The sequence below is a fragment of the Panthera pardus genome, unplaced genomic scaffold (assembly GCF_024362965.1).
Source record: "Panthera pardus isolate Hobbes unplaced genomic scaffold, ASM2436296v1 HiC_scaffold_1, whole genome shotgun sequence".
Lineage (NCBI taxonomy): Eukaryota > Metazoa > Chordata > Mammalia > Carnivora > Felidae > Panthera > Panthera pardus.
The window spans coordinates 90,844,822-90,862,847 of NW_026526654.1; the positions used below are offsets into that span (position 1 = coordinate 90,844,822).

At 48.5% G+C, this 18,026-nt stretch overlaps 2 protein-coding genes across 2 annotated transcripts in view; both read right to left on the reverse strand.

Moving 5' to 3' along the window:
- Nucleotides 1-477, reverse strand: part of LOC109259117 (multiple epidermal growth factor-like domains protein 6) — a 61,720-nt gene extending 61,243 nt beyond the window's left edge. Inside the window, exon 1 of the mRNA XM_019436478.2 lies at nt 350-477. The gene's annotated coding sequence lies outside the window, so the exon portion shown is untranslated. The remainder of the gene's footprint in view (nt 1-349) is intronic.
- A 709-nt stretch (nt 478-1,186) lies between these two features.
- LOC109259118 (zonadhesin-like) lies at nt 1,187-17,289 on the reverse strand. Its single transcript, XM_019436479.2, has 12 exons — nt 16,572-17,289; nt 15,927-16,014; nt 15,040-15,148; nt 11,317-11,382; nt 10,284-10,385; nt 7,341-7,533; nt 6,833-6,969; nt 6,261-6,485; nt 5,781-5,922; nt 3,021-3,144; nt 2,519-2,653; nt 1,187-1,765 (listed from the first exon to the last, which is right to left on the reverse strand). The coding sequence occupies exons 1-12, from the start codon at nt 16,733-16,735 to the stop codon at nt 1,427-1,429; spliced, it is 1,824 nt and encodes a 607-aa protein (XP_019292024.2). The 5' UTR covers nt 16,736-17,289; the 3' UTR covers nt 1,187-1,426.
- Nucleotides 17,290-18,026: the final 737 nt, after the last annotated feature.

The following is an 18,026-nucleotide window of genomic DNA, read 5'->3' on the forward strand; positions in this document are numbered from 1 at the left end:
ACAAGGTGATGGGCCTTCCCGGGCCAAGCAGGCAGAAGACTCTTCCTTAGCCTTTGGAACACCACTGTCCTTCCTCATCCCTGGTCCTTCTTTTCCTTCTCCTTCCCCCTCATCTAGGCCTCAGGACTTGGAACAATCCATTTAGAAGGGGCACCTAGTAGTTTCCAGCCTGCCTTCCAAGGCCAAGCCGAGCCTCACTGACCTGGGCACACTTCCCCTAAACTCTCGCTAACATGTCTCTACCTCAGGAGCTGAGGGTCCTAGGGCCAGAGCCCAGGTGGCAGACCTGACCATCCTCTGCTTGGTGCTTTTCCTGCCAGGCCATCGGGGGAGATATGGATGCCCTCACCTGGTGCACACGGGCCCCTGGGGGCAGCCTGGCCTGCTGCAGCACAGAAAAACCCAGGTGGGCAGGGCAGGCACCAGCTCACATCCTGTGCCCCTCTCTCTGCATTCCAGGTGCCAACTGGGCAGGGCCTCTGCCTGGCATCCTTGGTGCCAGCAGGGCAGAAATGGCCAGCAGGGCAGAGGTCACCAAAGGGGAGTCCCTCCTAGAGGAAGAGGGTCCGGTTGAGTTTTAAAAGTTGAGAACAAGGGGGTTCTCTCCACTGGGCTCCCTCATAGTCCTTCTGAACCCCTCTGTGAGGAGGCCTGCCTCAGTCAGCCAGTAGTGCACTCCTGCTCATTTACACGCATCAACCTGACTTACACCCACTTCTGGGAAATGCTCTGGGAGTTTAACTTTTCAGAAAAATGAAATAAATTTTAATGTTGAGTAGCCTAAACAATCCCACTTCTCTGCCTATTTGCTGAAAGTGCTGCTACACTTGTGGTAAGGCACATCTGTCTGTCGGTCTTATCTCTCTCACTCTTACCTATGTATCATCTTTCAGTCATCTATGTATCGACAGTATATCTACCTGTCATTATTAACTGTCACCTATTATCCAGCTGGATGGTATTCCATATCTGTGCTTAGATATTTTCCTATTACTGGGCCTTTGTGTTGTTTTGTGTTGTGTTTTTGCTGTTAAAATGTGTGGTGTTTTGAACATCTTTAAACGTATTTAAATGAATGACATTTTTTTCCCTTTTATGTTCTTTCCCACATGAGTATTGCATCAAAGGGTACAAACTGCCTTGAGGCTCTTGTCAACATGTTTCACGATTGTTGTCCAGCAGCCTGGGCCCAGGTGCAGCCCACTGGAAATGGACTCTATCCCTCAGCAGTGTCTTCTTAGGGCCTCAGCAACTGTGTTTACTTTTGATGATTAGTAGATGCATATTGTATAGAAATAGCTTTGGTTCATGTGTCTTAATTGTCAGCTCTGTTGTGCTTGTACCTAACTGATGACTTATTTGTATTTGGTGGCTTTTTAGGTAAAAGCTGGAAACTGATATTAAATACTTTGGCCCTTCCACATTTTTATTGGCCATGTTTAATGGTTGCAGTTTTACTGGCTCTGTCTCTGCAACGTCCCACCATTTTTGCTCTGTTACCCCCAGAGGCCATGAGCCCTAAAGGTAGGTACTGGTGTCCCCTGACTCCAGCCCAGGCCTCTGAGCTCAGGCCAGCCTTGCCTCCCTTAGGCCCAGGAGGGCCTGCACTCACCGGAGAGGAGGTGTTGGAACCAGGCCCACAGTGGTGCCCAGGACTGCATAGCCCCTGGGGCTCAGTCAGGCCTGTTCTGCCACAGAAGGCCCCAGGGCGGCACAGCTGGCAGTCTTCCACACGTGCTGCCCCAGGGGCCTCTCGGAAAGTGCCCTGAACAGAGAACGTTGAACTGACGTCAAGGACCTGGAGGCCAGAATGGGGCTCCAGGCCTGGGTAGCCTGGCTGCTCTGCTAGGAAGGGAGCAGAGCAGGGCCCCTCCACCCTCACCATGGACACCATAGGGCTGGGGAGGAGAAAATGGCCTGCTTGAAGAATGAGCCTCCAGAACACACACACGAATGAGAGGGACTTACTTTTTGATAGACCAACAGTGTTTGATGGCAAAACACCCACCCAGTGAGGAATGTGATCAATTCACAGCAGTTTCAAAAGCAGGCAGGAAGAGAGAATAGAGGACATCAGGTCATTTGAAGAGGTGCATATATCTTGGGGAGAAGAAGCCATGGCTACAGGGGGGGGTGGGGGAGGCTGGAGGGTTCTGGAGCCTGGAGAACAAAGGCTGCCCCCCAGCACCCCCCCCCTGCTGGCAGCTCCACCTGAGTCTCTATCTCTCAGCTCCCGAGCCTCTCCCTCCCTCTCCCTGCATCCCTCCCCCTTCCACAAGCCTGGGTTGCTGTGCCCCTTGTGACCTCTGGTCTAACACCACTATCAGAAATCAGCTTTGAGAAAGGGAGTGGTCCAGTGCTCCTCATCAGAGTGGGGCAGGAGGCAGAGGGCTGGCGTGTGGCCTTGTCACAGTGAAGGAGTGTCCTCCACCCCAACCACCGGTACAGGGCCGATGGCTCCAGAGCCTTTGCAGGCACAGGTGAAGAGATGCCAGGAGGGCTGAGGGGATCTTCTCACCATGGGACAAGGGATGGTCAGCAGGCCTGGGGCTGGGCAGTAGTGCCCAGGTGGACATGCTATGGGGCGGGCCAGTTTTGTCTGATTGCAGAGCTTTCCTCCTGAGCACTTTTGGCACCAGAGATGGCCTGGACCCTGGAAGGAGGATTGGCAATAAGGTTGGTTTCTTTCCACTCCTCTAACATTTGGGCCAAGTCTGGCACATTGTAGGCATTCAGAATACATGTGAAATTGAACTGAGAATGCTGCTGGCTGGGACCCCAGGCTATTGTGTACATCTCCTTCTGAGGAGGGCAGGGCATGGGAGGGGCTCAGAGCAAGGCAGATGCCAGTAAAACTGAGGTACTCTCTGAGCACCTGCCCTGGTCCACAGGTTTCCAATGCCTGGAGGAAAGGGGCTCAGGATGGAGGCTGCACCTAGCCACCTCCCCACTTGCCTGACTTTAGGATCCTCCCCCTTCTGAGCCCTCTAAGGGATGGAGTCTGTTCTGGGAACACTTACAGAGAAGCTTCCAGCACCACAGGGCTGTGGAGTAGCAGTGCCTGGCTCAGGGCAGTGGTGACCTGCAGGGCAAAGCACACAGGCCACAGCTAGCCTTGCACCCAGACTCTGGTGGGAGGTTCCCCTGGAAAAGAAGCAGAGAGCAAGGAGTGTGGGTGCCCACAGCCTTCTTGGGGTGGAGCCGTGACAGCCACATGGGGTCATCATTTATGGAGGGCAGGAGACCTCTGCTGTCTCCAGCCTCACCCTCCGGATTTAAAGGCCAAGTCCCACCCTGGCTGTAAACCCCTGGGTTATGCTGAGGATGTGGTAGGTGTGGCCCTAAATGTGGCCTAGATGGGACAGTGTATCAAGAGAGGTTTTAAAACCAGGCTGATCATCCTTCTATTAAAAGTTTGCACAGGGGCGCCTGGGTGGCGCAGTCGGTTAAGCGTCCGACTTCAGCCAGGTCACGATCTCGCGGTCCGTGAGTTCGAGCCCCGCGTCAGGCTCTGGGCTGATGGCTCGGAGCCTGGAGCCTGTTTCCGATTCTGTGTCTCCCTCTCTCTCTGCCCCTCCCCCGTTCATGCTCTGTCTCTCTCTGTCCCAAAAATAAAAAAAAAAAAAAAACAAAAACGTTGAAGAAAAGTTTGCACATGACATATCTGATAAAGTGTTAGTATCCAAAATAAATAAAGAACTTATAAAACTCAACACCTGAAACAACAAATAATCCAACTAAGAAATGGGCAGAAGACATGAATAGACTCTTTTCCAAAGAAGACATACAGATGGCCAACAGATACATGAAAAGATGCTCAACATCACTGATCATCAGGGAAATACAAATCAAAACCGTAATGAGATACCACCTCACAGCTGTTAGAATGACTAAAATCAACAACACAAGAAATGACAGTTGTTGGTGAGGATGTGGAGAAAAAGGAACCCCCTTGCACTGTTAGTGGGAATGCAAATTGGGGCAACTACTCTGGAAAACAGCATGGAGTTTCTTCGAAAAGTTAAAAGTAGAACTACCCTATGATCTAGCAATTGCACTACTAGGTATTTATCCAAAGAATACAAAAATACTACTTTGAAGGAATACATATACTCTGATGTTATAAATATTATCTACATAGCCAAATTATAGAAATAGCCCAAGTGTCCATTAACACTTGTAAATATGTATATATATACGAATATTACTCCATATTTATTCAATATTTACCTCACAAAAATATTACTCAATATTTACTTCATAAAATATAATGAAATCTTGCCATTTGCTACAACATGGATGGAGCTAGAGAGTATTATGTTAAGCAAAATAAGTCAGTCAGAGAAAGACAAATAACATATTATTTTACTCATATATGGAATTTAAGAAACAAAACAAATGAGCAAAGGAGAAAAAAGAGAGGCAAACCAAGAAACAGACTCTTAACTATAGGGAACAAACTAATGGTTACCAGAGAGGAGGTGGGTGGGGGTGGGGGGGAATGGGGTAACGGGTGCTGGGAATTAAGGAGAGCATTTGTCATGATGAGCACGGAGGGATGTATGGAATTGCTGAACCACTGTATGGTGCACCTGAAACTAATATCACACCGAATGTTAACTACTTGGAATTTAAATAAATTAAAACACAACCAAACAAAAAGTTGTCTGTTCCTCTACTTTGTTTATGTTTTTATGTTGGTGTGGTCTATCGTTGGTCTGTCTGTCTGTCTCTCTCTGTCTTATTGTAAGTGATTTGTAATGGCCCTTATATAATAAGGCAGTAAGTAGATGGATGCTTGGCCTGATGTTCATATTGAAAACATCTCCCTGCTTGGTTGTTTGCCTTTTAACTTTGCTCATGATGCTGTTGAACAGAAGCTTGAAATAACTACCTTCAGATCCTGTGGTCTTTCCTCAATTATTTCTGCCTTTCATGTCATGCTTCTTTTCCACATTCTCTCTGGTTGTAAATATTTATTTTAAAAAGTTTTAAAAATATTTATTTCTAAGAGAGAGAGAAAGAGCACGAACAGGGGAGGGTCAGAGAGAGAGAGAGAGAGAGAGACAGTATCTGAGGCAGACTACATGGTTCTGAGCTGTCAGCACAGAGCCCGATGTGGGGCTCAAACTCAGGAACTGCGAGATCATGACGGGGCTGAAGTTGGATGCTTTACAAACTAAGCCACCCAGGCTCCCCTACAGTTTTGTTTTTTACATGGAAATCTATATTTGGTCTGAAATTTATTTTGGTTACTGTTTTCACTTTTTACGTGAAGAATACGTATCACTTTTTCAAAATAAGAAACATTCTTAAAGTTTACTCTGTGACCAGAGGAATAAGGGGCACATCTTCATAAACCAGTCAAATCAACAGAGAGAATTCCAGAGCGCCAAATGATCGTTGCTAAGACGTCAGCCAGAATTAGCTTCCAGAGTGCTTGGCCTTGGGGTGTGTTGTTCTTGAAGCAGCTTCTCTACTGGGGTGTGGGCACCTTACCCATTGACTCCAGCCCAGAGTGAGTTCTCTCCCTTTCAACATCTAGGGCCATGAGGGTGGGGGTGGGTCCCACTCCAATTTGCCACCCTGCATCTCAGCCCTGGCCCTTGCCTTTTCAGTTCCTATGTCTTATCTTAACAAAACTATCAGATCCTAAGGCAGCCCAGACCCTCATCTCTCTTTATAAATCCCTCGATGCCTGGCATAGTGCTAGGCTTCGGCCTGTACTTAATAAACATGTGGTAACTTTGAGGATGGCCATACCCTTCAGCCTCCCTTACCGTGGGCAGAGCACGGGCTTGGGGGCACCACTGGGGCAGAAGGCTCCTGGGGGACATGGCAGACAGTCTTCCATCTGGCTGTTGCCTGCTTGAGAGCTGTAGGTGCCTGCTGGGCAAGGGAACTGGGTGCTCCACATTGTACCTGTTTCAGAAAGAAGGAGGGGTCTCAGGAGGGAAGAGGGGGGCCAGGGCTGCATTATGCAGGCACAGTAGCTTCTCACCCTACTGCCTGGGGACAGTTCCTCAACAGACGCCACTGGGGAAGGGGCAGGGAGCAGGGGGTGCCACTCACCTGGGACCAGCCTTGTCTGGACTCATACCCTGGGAATCCCCAGTCAGGATGCTCAGCAGCTGAGCGGTCTTGGCCCTACTCTCAGGAAGGTTCTCTTGAAATCTAACATTAGTATGGCAGGCTGGCTCATGGCTTTCTCTTCTGGCACTCACCTGTGACCTTGCAGAGCAGACCCTGGCCCCACTCACCTTGTGGGCAGTAATGCCCAGCTTTGCATGTCCCTGAGGGAAGCTGGGCTCCAGTGACACAGAACCAGCCCCTGGGACAAGGTACACACTCCTCGACTGCTGTTAGTCCAGTCTGGTTACTCCAGGTGCCTGGGGGACACTGGAACTGGGTCGGCCGTTTGGTGCCCAGAGGGCAATAATGGCCAGCTGGACAGGGGATAGGGGGCCAGTTTGGACTTCCAGTTCCTGAAAACACAATCTTGAATTAGACCCGGAGGAGCAGCACCCCCTCCAGCTACATCCCTCTGGTAAGTGGCAGGGACATGGGCTGGGGCCTGGCATTGGTGAAAGGGGCATCTAGGTCAGCAGCGGCCCAAGGCTACCTGAGGCAGCATGGTGGGAACGCAGTGATCTTCATGGTCCCATCCTCGGACACCCTAAGTGAGGTGAACCATGATCTTTGTGCGAAAACAAAGGGTTATGGGTCAGGGTCTATTTTCCTGGCCTTCCTTGCCTAGGAGTGGAGATGGTTCTTCACCCAAAAAGGCAGGGTCCAATAGGCAGCAAGGCTGCCTTTCCCCCTTTTCACTCACCCCTAGGACAGGCTACTCCCGAGGGGCAGACCTCACACTGTGACAGGTCGGAGAGGTTGTTGCGGCTGCTGAATGTCCCGGGTGGGCAGGCATGGGTGGGAGCATTGGGGCTGGAAGAGCCCACAGGGCACACATACCTATGACAACCAAGGAGCACCCATCAACCTGGGTAATCGCAGGGAAATCCCATTGTGCCTGCTGGCCTCTGTGGCTTTGTTGCAGTAACCTCCCTGTGCCCCTTTCTCCCCGTGGGAAAGACAGGAGTTACCTAGCTGCCTCCAGCTCATGCTCAGGCCCCGGTGCTCCTGGGGAGGGTCCTGGAGCCTGGGGCTGGAGTGACACTGAGCCCTGATTGGGAGGCAGGGGCCCTCCCAGGACACGGAGGTGGGTGGATGTTTGCTGAATCCCCACCTGAATCTGAGGGTCTGACTCCTGAACGATGGTAAGGGGAGGACTCTGAGCCCCCATCCAGTCACCTTTATATCATTGAGAAATCAAAGTTCCTTACCCCGGTGTGCACTCTGCATCTGGCTGAGTCAGCCCAGCCTGGGTACAGGCCTTGCCTGCTGGGCATGGAACGCAGTCTGTGGTTTCATCCTGGCCTGGATTCGGGCTAAATGTGCCTGGCTGGCATGGGATGGGTTGGGCGGCTTGGTTGGGGCAGAAGTATCCCGCTGGGCACTGCAGACACTGGCTGAGAACTGGGGAGAGAACAGCCCACATCACTGCAGTTCTCTCTGAAGCACCTGCGTTGCTGGCCTCAAAAGGAAAACAATGAATGCTTCCCAGGCCCTGGTGGGTCTGATCCTCCTGTGGGCCTGGGAGTGCAGGGAGGAGGGTTGCCATCGGCATTTACCAAGGTGCAGACTTGGGTTGGGGGGAGTCCTTTCCTCTCCATGCAGAGACCAGTGGCTTCCTTGCTCTCTCAGTGCTGCAGGTTTCAGGGGGCTCCCACTGCCTCAGCAGCACCGCCCACAGACGACTATGACAGGGAGTCTCCTAGCTTCTCAAACTCCCATCTTCCTTTCTATAAAATGGGATTACAACAACACAGCTTCCCAGGCTTGCTGTGACAACACTGTGCAATGTGACAGAGCCCCTGTGCAGTACTGGGCACCCAGCAAGTCTTCGTGAGTCCTAGTTTCAACATCACAGCATCACAGTTCCAACACCCTGGGGAGAAAGGAAGCTTTCCGGCTGCTGTGGCTCACACCAGACCTATCTTCACTTTCTTGGAGGCTGGGTCACTTCCCTAGTTCTGCTGTTTCTGTTGCTCTGTCTCAGTGTGGGACAGCCTCTGCCCTCGCTCTGTCCTCACATGGGAACTGGGGCTCCTAGTAGGGGAGTTAATGTGTGACCACGGGTGATGCTGCTGGACCCTTGCTCCTCGTTCTCCAACTCCTGGGACCTGCAGAGGAAATGACTCCTTCCTACTCAGCTATCTCACCTGAGTGCCCACTTTGGCCCTATCCTCCAGGGGCTGGTTCTGGTGGGGGCTGGTCTTGGCCCTGGGCTGCAGAGGAAGCATCACACTTTCCTCCATGGCTCCGAGGAATGGCCCAGGGAGTTGGTGGCTTCAGAACTTCACAGAAAAGTAGCTGAGAGGCTCCGTCACAGACATCTGTTTCCTTGAACCACTTACCAGGGATCCAGCCCTGTCTCCAGTTAACAGCCTCAGAACTGGGCAAAATGGAGGCTGTGAGGAATTTGTCCCTGCCTCTTTCTCTTCCTTTCAAAACCATCCAACATCCATCCATGTGGACTTCAGGGCATTCTTGGGGTGTTACAAAGTAATGAGACAGATGTGGGTTTGCACTGTGACCTCACTCTATGTGACCCAAGCCACTTAATTGACCTCTGAAGTTCAGAGGGGATTATGAGCCCCAGATCATAATCGGTGGTGTTCGATGGTGTTATGTGAGCTAACACATGTGAGAACACTTAGTGCAGAGTCTGACACCCAAGAGGTGCTCCAGCCCCACCCCACCATGCTTGGGCCTTTCCTCACCTGCCAGGTCAAACCTGTACTGTGTTCCATGAGTCACAGACTCAGGATGTCAGAGCTTGGAGGGGCCTCAAGTGTCACCCAGCCCATGGCAAGTAAACTGGTGCTCAGAACTGTTGCAGAGTCGTGACAAATGGGAAGCAGGAAGATGTTTGTGGCCATTTATATTTTTCTGGAGAAATCCTGTATTGGCTTTTGGAGATAGCACTAAAAGAATAAGCAGTGGAGAGCTTGCAGGCAAGGGGAGAGAACTGTTTGGGCTAAGGGACAGGCAAGCGGGCAGTGAGACCTATTGTGTGCAGGGAGCAGTGGCCTAGGGCCCATGATGTGGTGGGTCTCTTGGGTATTCAGGGCCCCCCAACACCACACACCATTATCGCTGATGGCAGTGGCCCTGTCCGAAGGCCAGCAGCTGGATTGGCGGGTGCCCTCCTATCCCATACAGCACTGTGTGTGGGGCTGAAGTTCAGGAGCCTCAACCCTGCCCAGGCTTGCAGGGGAGGGCATCAGCCCTGTGTTGTCTTGACACCTGGGTTCTGGTCCTGGTTTCGCTGCCAAAATTAGATGATCCTGGGGAGCGAGTGAGCTTCCTGAGCCCCCAAATCGTTACATCCTCAGGGTGGTCACAAGCTCTCCTCAACCACTACTGGCTGTCACAAGCACTTACATGACAGTGCGTTGTGATCTGTGGTGGTGCATCTGGTAGTGCTGGGGCAGGAGAGGAGGAATATTCCCTCAGGACACTGAGTGGTCTGACCTGATAAATACCCCTTTTCTGCCCCAGACTCATTCTTCCAAGGTAATAGGGGACGTTGTTGATGGCGGTGATTATGAGGTCAGAAGCAACTCTTTCCTGAGCACTCAATATGTGCTAGGTTCAGTGCAAGGTCCTTTATATAGATGTCTTGTCTGATGCCCACAGAAGCCTTATAAGGCAAATATTACTACTGAGGCTTACAGAGGTCAAGGAACCTACTGATAGCCCATCAATAGCAGATCTGGATGTGTCCCAATTCCCACATGGTGTTCTCTGTCTGGGCTCCTGACCACTCCTCCCTTGTGCCTACCAGCACTTTCATTCTTCACTTTTAAACTGTTCGTTTCTTTTCTCCATGGGCTCAGTGCTAGTGGTTCCCAGCCACATGACCCCTCTGTCTTTAAACTCTATGTAGAACAATTTGGGCTGCCTTGAACTTCCTGCACATGTCCTGATTTTCCCAGCTGAGCAAAGACAACATGGGGCTCCCAGACCTGGTAGCCTGATGGGGCCTGCTGCATCCTGAGTGGGGCTTTCCTGGTGTTCACCTCTACCAGGGCCTGGAGATGCTGCTGGCTATAGTCAGCATCATGAAGTATGTATGGTAGACTTTGGATGAGCACCTAATCAGCAAAGTCAGCAACTCACTCTTCCCATTGTACAAACAGCAGACAAAATTCAGAACTGACCTGCTGAGCAGAAGCTGGTGTTGGGGTGGGGTGTCTCCCTCCTGCTTTCAAAGGTCCTGGCCAGGCATGGCATGGTGATGGCACCATCTGGGCAGAAGTGGCCTGTGAAGGGAAGCCATATGGGTGGGTCCCACCAGGACTCAGGGCCTCATCATGGGAGGAGTCTGCAGGCCCTAGGGTGGTGAGTTGGGGGCCCAAGACCAGGCTGGCCTTTGTGGCAATCTATAGCCCAGAGCCCTGGTGTGACATCACTGCCAGGGAGAAGATCAGAGCAGCAAAGTCTCTGCTCTCTGCTTCTCCAAAAAGCTACTTCCTCTGCTTGAAGGGTTCTCCCTGCCCTCCATGACTGACTGACTGAGCCTGTGCATTTTCTGGGCCTGACTCCCATGTCTATTCCTCCAAGAAGCCTTCTGGGTCCCTTGCCAAGAAGACTGCCAGTACCTTTGTCTGAGCTTTGATGGCTTTGTCCTTACTTTAATTCAATACTCTCCACACTGTAGTTTAGGGGGTTCCTGTGTCTGTCTGTCTTCTAACAGTGAGCTCCAGGGACCCTAACACTGGCCCAGTGGCTGGTACGTGCAGGTGCTCAAGAAGAGTGTGTGAGGCAGAACATGGGTGGGCGGAGGGCTGGCAAGAGGTCCATGTCAGCTGTGTTCCTTTTCCCACTGTGCCTTTCTAGTCCTCCTGTCACTGCAGTGCAATCTATGGTCCCTCTCCAGGCAGCCAGACACTTCACTGAGGTCCTTGCCTGCCTCTAGTCCAGCCATGTGTTTCCCTAGGCTGCTTCACACTGATGGATGGGCAAGCCCTCTTAGTTCCCCTGGGAGTGGCTCTGTCTCCTAAGTGTTCCATGCATTCAGTGGGCTCCCCCACAGCCCTGGCCCTGCCCCACAATATACATCAAAGAGCAGGTGGATAAGAGGCTGGGTGACCTCAAGGTAGGGGCAGTATCCTTACAGAGGGGAAGGGATAAAGATGAGAAACCACTCCTGCTCACACAGGTGTCAGCACCCTCAGTGTCAGCCTTGTTTACCTTCTGCCCGCAGGTGCAGGGGCTCTCCCTCCATTCCTCTTCCACTGCTGTCCTTTGGCCAGTGCCCTGGAAATACAAATACACTTCATTTTCAACCTGAAGAAAATTAAGGAGGGAAATACTGCTGAAAACAAAACCATATACAGTCTTAAAGTTAACAAAAGTAAAAATGATGTATGCTTTGAGATACTCCCTTCTTGATCTTTAGAACCCCACTTGTCTTGTGGCCCTGTGCATGCTGCTGATGGGAGTAGGGATCCACCTTGGATCCAGCTCCTGGTTCCCTTGTTCTGGCCTCCCCACTCTGGGAGGCCTGGTTGTTAGGGCCTTGGCACTCTCTTGTGTACGCTATTTCTCCCTATCTTCTTTTCCCTCAGGCCCCCTCTATGTCTCATGTTCTTTGTCACTCCAAACCACCCTTGCACAGTGATAGCATCATCTGTGCACAGCTGAGTGGGATAGGGTCCTCTGAGCATTCTCTCTCTCTCTCTCTCTCTCTCATGCTCATTTCAATCCTAAATGTCTTTGTGGATGGGAGACAAAAGGATTGCAGGAGTTAGCGGTGGGATGGGTAGGTAGCTGGGCAAGAAGACCTCTCTCTTTCCACTTGACATTTATGGGTTCTGGAATGAAGTATGGCCCCACACAGGCCTCTCCCCTGCTTGCTCTGTCTGCCTTTCTTGCTCCCACTAAGAACTCAGGCAATTATGGGGCTTGTAGAACATTCAGAAGCTGGACAGGGAGGGAGAACAGGGGACTGCATGTGTATGTGGCCAACCAGAGGAGCCTCCTTACTGATGGGCAGCAGAGCCAGTTGGGCAGTGACAGAGCTCTTGTCTCTGAGATGAGGTGCCAGAGTGCCCACCGCTCATGTGAGGAACAACTTGTTTCTGAGTATGGTGGCTACCATTTACTGAGCCTTTACTTAGAACTTTCTACATATGACTTTACTTAGCAGGTGTATTTAGTCAGCATTATTATCAACTCCATTTTTAGAAATAAGGAAAGAGAGGTTTAAGGAAAACTTAAATAACCTTCCCAGACTCATACATATGACCATAAGAAAGGTCTCAATAGATTTCAAAAGATTGAAATATCAGAGAGTATGTTTTCTGACTACTATGGAATTAAAGTAGAAATTTGTAAGACATCTAAAAAAGCCCCAAATATTTGTAAATTGAACAACACACTTCTAAATAATCTTCTGGTCAGAAAATATCAGAAGGAAATTAGAAAACTTTTTAACTTTAATGATAATAAAAACCCCACATCATAAAATTCGTGAGATATAGCTAAAGCAGTGCATAGATACAAATTTTAGGTTTAAATGCCTGTAAACTAAATGCTTATATTAGAAAACAATAAAGGTGGAAAATCAATTATCTGTTTTTACCTTAGGAAGCTGGAAAAAGGATATCATTAAAATCAAAGCAAGTAAAAGGAAGGATATGATAATCAATGAAATAGAAAAATAAAGAAAATCAATAAAACCAAAACCTAGTTATTTGAAAAGATAAATAAAATTGATAAAGCTCTAACTAGACCAATCAATAAAAAAAGAAAAAGAAAGAACACAAAGTACCAATATTAGGAATGAAACAGAATCACTGCAGATGATATGTTAAAAGGTTAGTAAGGGGATAGTATGAAAAACTCTATGACAATAAGTCTACAACATAAACAGATAAATTCCATGAAAGATTTAAATTACCAAATTGTCACAATGAGAAACAGAAAATCTGAATAGCCTTAAATTTATTAAAATTTTGAATTTGGGGCGCCTGGGTGGCGCAGTCGGTTAAGCGTCCGACTTCAGCCAGGTCACGATCTCGCGGTCCGTGAGTTCGAGCCCCGCGTCAGGCTCTGGGCTGATGGCTCGGAGCCTGGAGCCTGTTTCCGATTCTGTGTCTCCCTCTCTCTCTGCCCCTCCCCCATTCATGCTCTGTCTCTCTCTGTCCCAAAAATAAATAAAAAAGTTGAAAAAAAAAATTTAAAAAAAAAAATTTTTTTGAATTTGTAATTAAAGACCTTTCCATTAAGAAAACTCTAGGCCCTGTGGCTTTACTGAGTTCTATACAACACTTAAGAAATAACTCATACCAAATCTACATAAACTGGTTCATAAAATAGAGGAGTAGGTACTAATTGGAAGTTAATTTTATAAGGCTAGTATTACTTTGATATCAAATCCAGACAAAAATCAGAAAAGAAAAATACAGACTAATATCTGTCATGAACATAGATGCAAAAATTCTTACAAAATATCAGCAAATCAAATTCAATCATAGGTAGAAAGGATAAAATATCAGAACTATGTGGAGTTTATCTCGGGAATGCAGGGTTAATTTAACGTTCAAAAAACAATGATACTCATCATCTTATCAGAACAAAGGAGAAAAACCATATGCTCATCCCAATCAGTGCAGAAAAAGACAGGACAAGATTAAATACCCATCCATGATAACAACTCTCAGCAAACTAGAAATAGAAAAGGATTTCCTTAACCCAATTAAGATTTAGCACAGAGCAAAGATGTCCAATTCTATTCAAACTAGTACTAGAATTCATAGACCGCATGATAAGACAAGGAAAGGTAATAAAAAGGCATGTGGCTTGAAAAGATAGAAGTTAAAAAGTCTTTATTCAAAGATAAAATATTGCATGAAGAGAAAATATTATGAAATCTACACACAAAATAGTTACTCTAACAAATAAATGAAGCAGGTAAGATTGAAGGATGCAAGGTCAATATAAAAAAAGTCAATACTAGCTGGGGTCCCAAAGACATATCTGCACACCCATGTTCATAGCATTATTCACAGTAGCGAAAATGCTAGAGCAACTCAAGTGTCCATCAATAGAATGAAAAATCAAAATGTGGTATATATATATATATATATGTATATATATATATATAGTCTTTTAAAAGAAGGAAATTCTGACCTAATGGTATACCATGGATGAACCCTGGAAATGCTATGCTAAGTAAAATAAGCCAGTCACACAAAAAGCAAATACTGTATGATTCCACTTACATGAGATACTTACAGTAGTCAAAATCATAGAGACAGAAAGTAGAATGGTGGTTGCCAAGGGCTAGGGGTACAGGGGAATGGGGATTATTGTTTAATCAGTATAGAGCTTCAATTTTACAAAATGAAAAGAGCTATGTAGATGGATGGTGGTGATAGTTGGACAACATTATGAATGTATTTAATACCACTAAGCTGAACATTAAAAACCAGTTAAGATGCTAAATTTTATGTTACATGTATTTTGTCACAAATAAAAAGCAAATTGAAAAAAAAAAACCTAGCTACCAACACTTGAAAATTGAAATAAAAGATACGATTCCTTTTATAATAGCATCCCAAAACATGAAATACTTAGGGATAAGTTTAACAAACTGTGCAGGTGCTGTACACTAAGAACTGTAAAACTCTGCCAAGATCATACATCTATTAAGGAACAGAGTTAGTACTTGAACTGTCTTCCAAAGTCCATGCTCCTCACCACTCTGCAAACTTCCTTCCTTCTGTGTTGTCTCATTTCACTCTCCCCAAGCCATATGAGTGCATGTTCGGTGCCCAGGAGTAGCCAGACTTTGTCCCTCAGAGACCACCTGGGCTTCCAGGGGATGTAGTTCAAGCAGAAAACCCTCTGATCCCATCCTGTGCCAGTCCTTCCCCAGTGGCATCGGGGCCCCAGCCCATTCTCACCTACCTGTGGGGCGAGGCTGGCAGCTAAGGACTCTGTCTATGAAGAAGTAGCCCAGAGGGCAGAAGACATGGGCAGTATGCTTTGCTTTTGGCTCTTGCCTGGGCAGGTAACACTGAGGGAACACAAGGAAACACAAGTTGAGAAGGCAGGTAGGTCATGACTAACACCTGTACCTGGAGGCTGTTGAGAGTTGGGATCTCAGTTCAGGTGCTTACTTTGCCAAGGGTCTTTACAGATCCCCTAACTTTTCTGCCCCTCCAATTTTCTCTGTAAAAGAAAATTACCACCAACATTACCTCCATATGTCATGGTGAGGCGGAATTAATTATTGTGATCCATGGTTGAAGGGAGGTTTTCAAGTACTCCTTGTCTAACTTTTGGTGGATGCTGCAGCTCCAGAGCTAAACTTCTTGAGCTGTAGCTGTTGCTATGATTCAGTTCTCAGGGGACAGAGGTCTGCCTTGACTCTTGTCCTCTACCCAGTGGTGCACACAGTAGGTGCCTGGTTGACACCCACTGAGTGAGGTGCAATGTGGCTGCTGTGGGCATTTGTGCCACAGCTCCAAAGTTTCTATGTTAACTGCATGTCACATGGAAGCAGTGACTCTGAACCTCCCAGCACTTCACAGGTATCATCTCATTTAATCCCCACAGTAGAGGTGTGTTATATTTGTTTTTGTATTGAACTGGCTGGGCAAGTCCCCGGGCACTGGGTCAGAAGTGAGAAAGGAGTGTTGGGTGTCTCCCCAAGGAGAGCATCACCATCTTACTTTTAACATGTTTGTTTTGATCCTGAGAAATTTAGCCTCTTCTGGGGACTTCTTGATAACCACCATGCCCCCTCCCACAGGAATGGTTGAGACAAGGAGCTGCCCTTCCCCCGGGGTCACCTGGTAGTCTTTGCTTTCTCTGAGTCTTGGGAGCCGGCTGCAGATTCTGGTGAGGCACGGCCGCTGAGCTGTCCTGCCACCAGGGTAGCTGCAAAAGCCAAAGGAATCTGAGCAACTGAGGAGAGGCCCTGCAGGTTTGGAAGCCGGGGAGCAGTTGGGCCTCAATGGCAGTGCAGATGGCATCGAGGCCCTTCACACCTGGCCTGGGTAATTTGGGTCTGCTGCGATCTGGTCTGAGGAGAAGCTGCAAGCAGCCAGAGCTGCTAACAGTGAATGTGGGAAGATAGATCATGTGATGGCCAGCCCCACTTCCCAAGTGAGGATTCACCAGGTCATAGGGCAGGAGAGAAACAGTGCCTGTCTAGAGCCCACGTCTTCTGGTACCTATCCTGCACCTTGGCTGTGATTGAGGTTAGAAATCCAGGGACTGTGTGCTGGGTAGGCTCCAGGGGATCAACCACCAGGCTACTGGACTCATGCCCCTGGGAGCTCATCACACTCAGGGCCACCATAGAAGGGACCTGTACAGGACCACTTTCTTCCAGGGAGCAGGAAGCCCTGGTCTCTCCCAACCACTCGCCCTGCTGCTTTGTCCTTCCTGCCCTTTCCCTCTCTTCCTGGGGCACGAGGGTGTCCACTCCTTACTGAAAGTCCTTGGAGCACTGCAGGCTGCTCCCAGCCATGGAGTCCTGGCCTGGCAGGCAGGCAATGAGGCACAGAAGGTAGCAGAGGGCCCCACTGCGGTAACAGAGGGCAGCTGTCCCTGTGAAAAGCAAAAGAGAGGAGCGACAGGCTTGGTGTGAGGGCATTGCTCCCCTTTTGCCTCTAGAGAGTCCTTCTGCTCTGGGCCTTCTCCTGTGATGATGTTACTTGAACAAAAGTCTGCAATTACTGAGAAACTGTCATAACAAATGGGTCTTCCCTGAGGACATGGGGTGCCATGGCTGGTGCTGAGGATGATAGTTCTTTTGGACACATGGCCAACCTGAGACATAGGGAGAGAAAAGCACAGATGTAACAGGGACACCAGGTTGGCTGAGAGCCCCCCACCCAAGGCCTCAGAAATCTGATGCTTTGATGAAACCTAGTGACTTTTTTGTCACCCTTACCTTCTAGAATTTCAGGCACTTGAAGTGCCCTGAGGCTCTATTATCATAAGATAATAGAGCTGACATTTCATCTGGTCAACCCTCTCAATTTACACGTGGGGAAGTGGGGATTCAGAGAGATCACAGGACTGGCCAGAGTCACCCTGAGGCCCTGGTGAAAGGGCTGGCACAGGCAGGGGTCAAGGTATGGCAGGGCTCCTGTCTGGGGTCCCCTTGCAGTTCATGAGGCCTGATATGCAGCCCCTCCTTAGTGCTGGGACGCCAACCCTCTGTCCCTGAAAACTGATGCACTGTAGACCCAAGGAAGAGCTGCATGAGCTTTACCTCAGAACTGCTCAGCAAATCCTTGTGGGTGACCCCAAGAGAGTCCGGGTTCTCAAGGGAAATCCACAGGCTTGGGGACAGACAGACCTGGGTCAGATCCCAGGTCTTCCACCCACTACCAGTTGGTAACTTCTGTCCACCTCAGTTTGATCATGTTTTATTGGGGCATGAAACCTACCTTGGAGAATTGTGAACAATAAATGAAAAACAATAATGAAAACAATAAATGAAACAATAAATGAAAAGTTGTGAACAATAAATGAATTTATATATTAAATCTATATTAAACAAATATATAAATGCATATATTTATGTATGCTATAGGTATGCTATAAGATTATATAAGATTTATATAATTTTCACTTGATAAAGCCAACTATAAGTACTTGCTTTACATGAGGCCCAGAGAGGCAGACAATTCAGAGAGAAACAATACCCACTAGGACATACAAAACCACTCAGACTGCATGTGATTCCAGGGCCAAGACAAGGGGCAGAGTATAAGGATGAGGGGACAAGAAAGGGAGTGATCACTGAGAACTTGGGGGGGAAAGGCTGTGTACAAAAGGCAGCCTCACTTGGGTAAGGGAGAGAGTGAAAACATGCAGGTGGAGGGAGGGGACACACACACACACACAGAGGAGTGTAGGTTAGAGAAACCCAGAAG

Coding starts and splice junctions, on each gene's coding strand:
- LOC109259118 (XM_019436479.2), bottom strand. CDS start 16,735: ATGCCCTCACACCAAGCCTGTCGCTCCTCTCTTTTGCTTTTCACAGGG. Junction 10,386..11,316: donor CCTGCACCTGCGGGCAGAAG/GTAAACAAGGCT, acceptor TTCCCTTCACAG/GCCACTTCTGCCCAGATGGT. Junction 3,145..5,780: donor AAGCCCGTGCTCTGCCCACG/GTAAGGGAGGCT, acceptor CTTCTTTTCCAG/GGGAACCTCCCACCAGAGTC.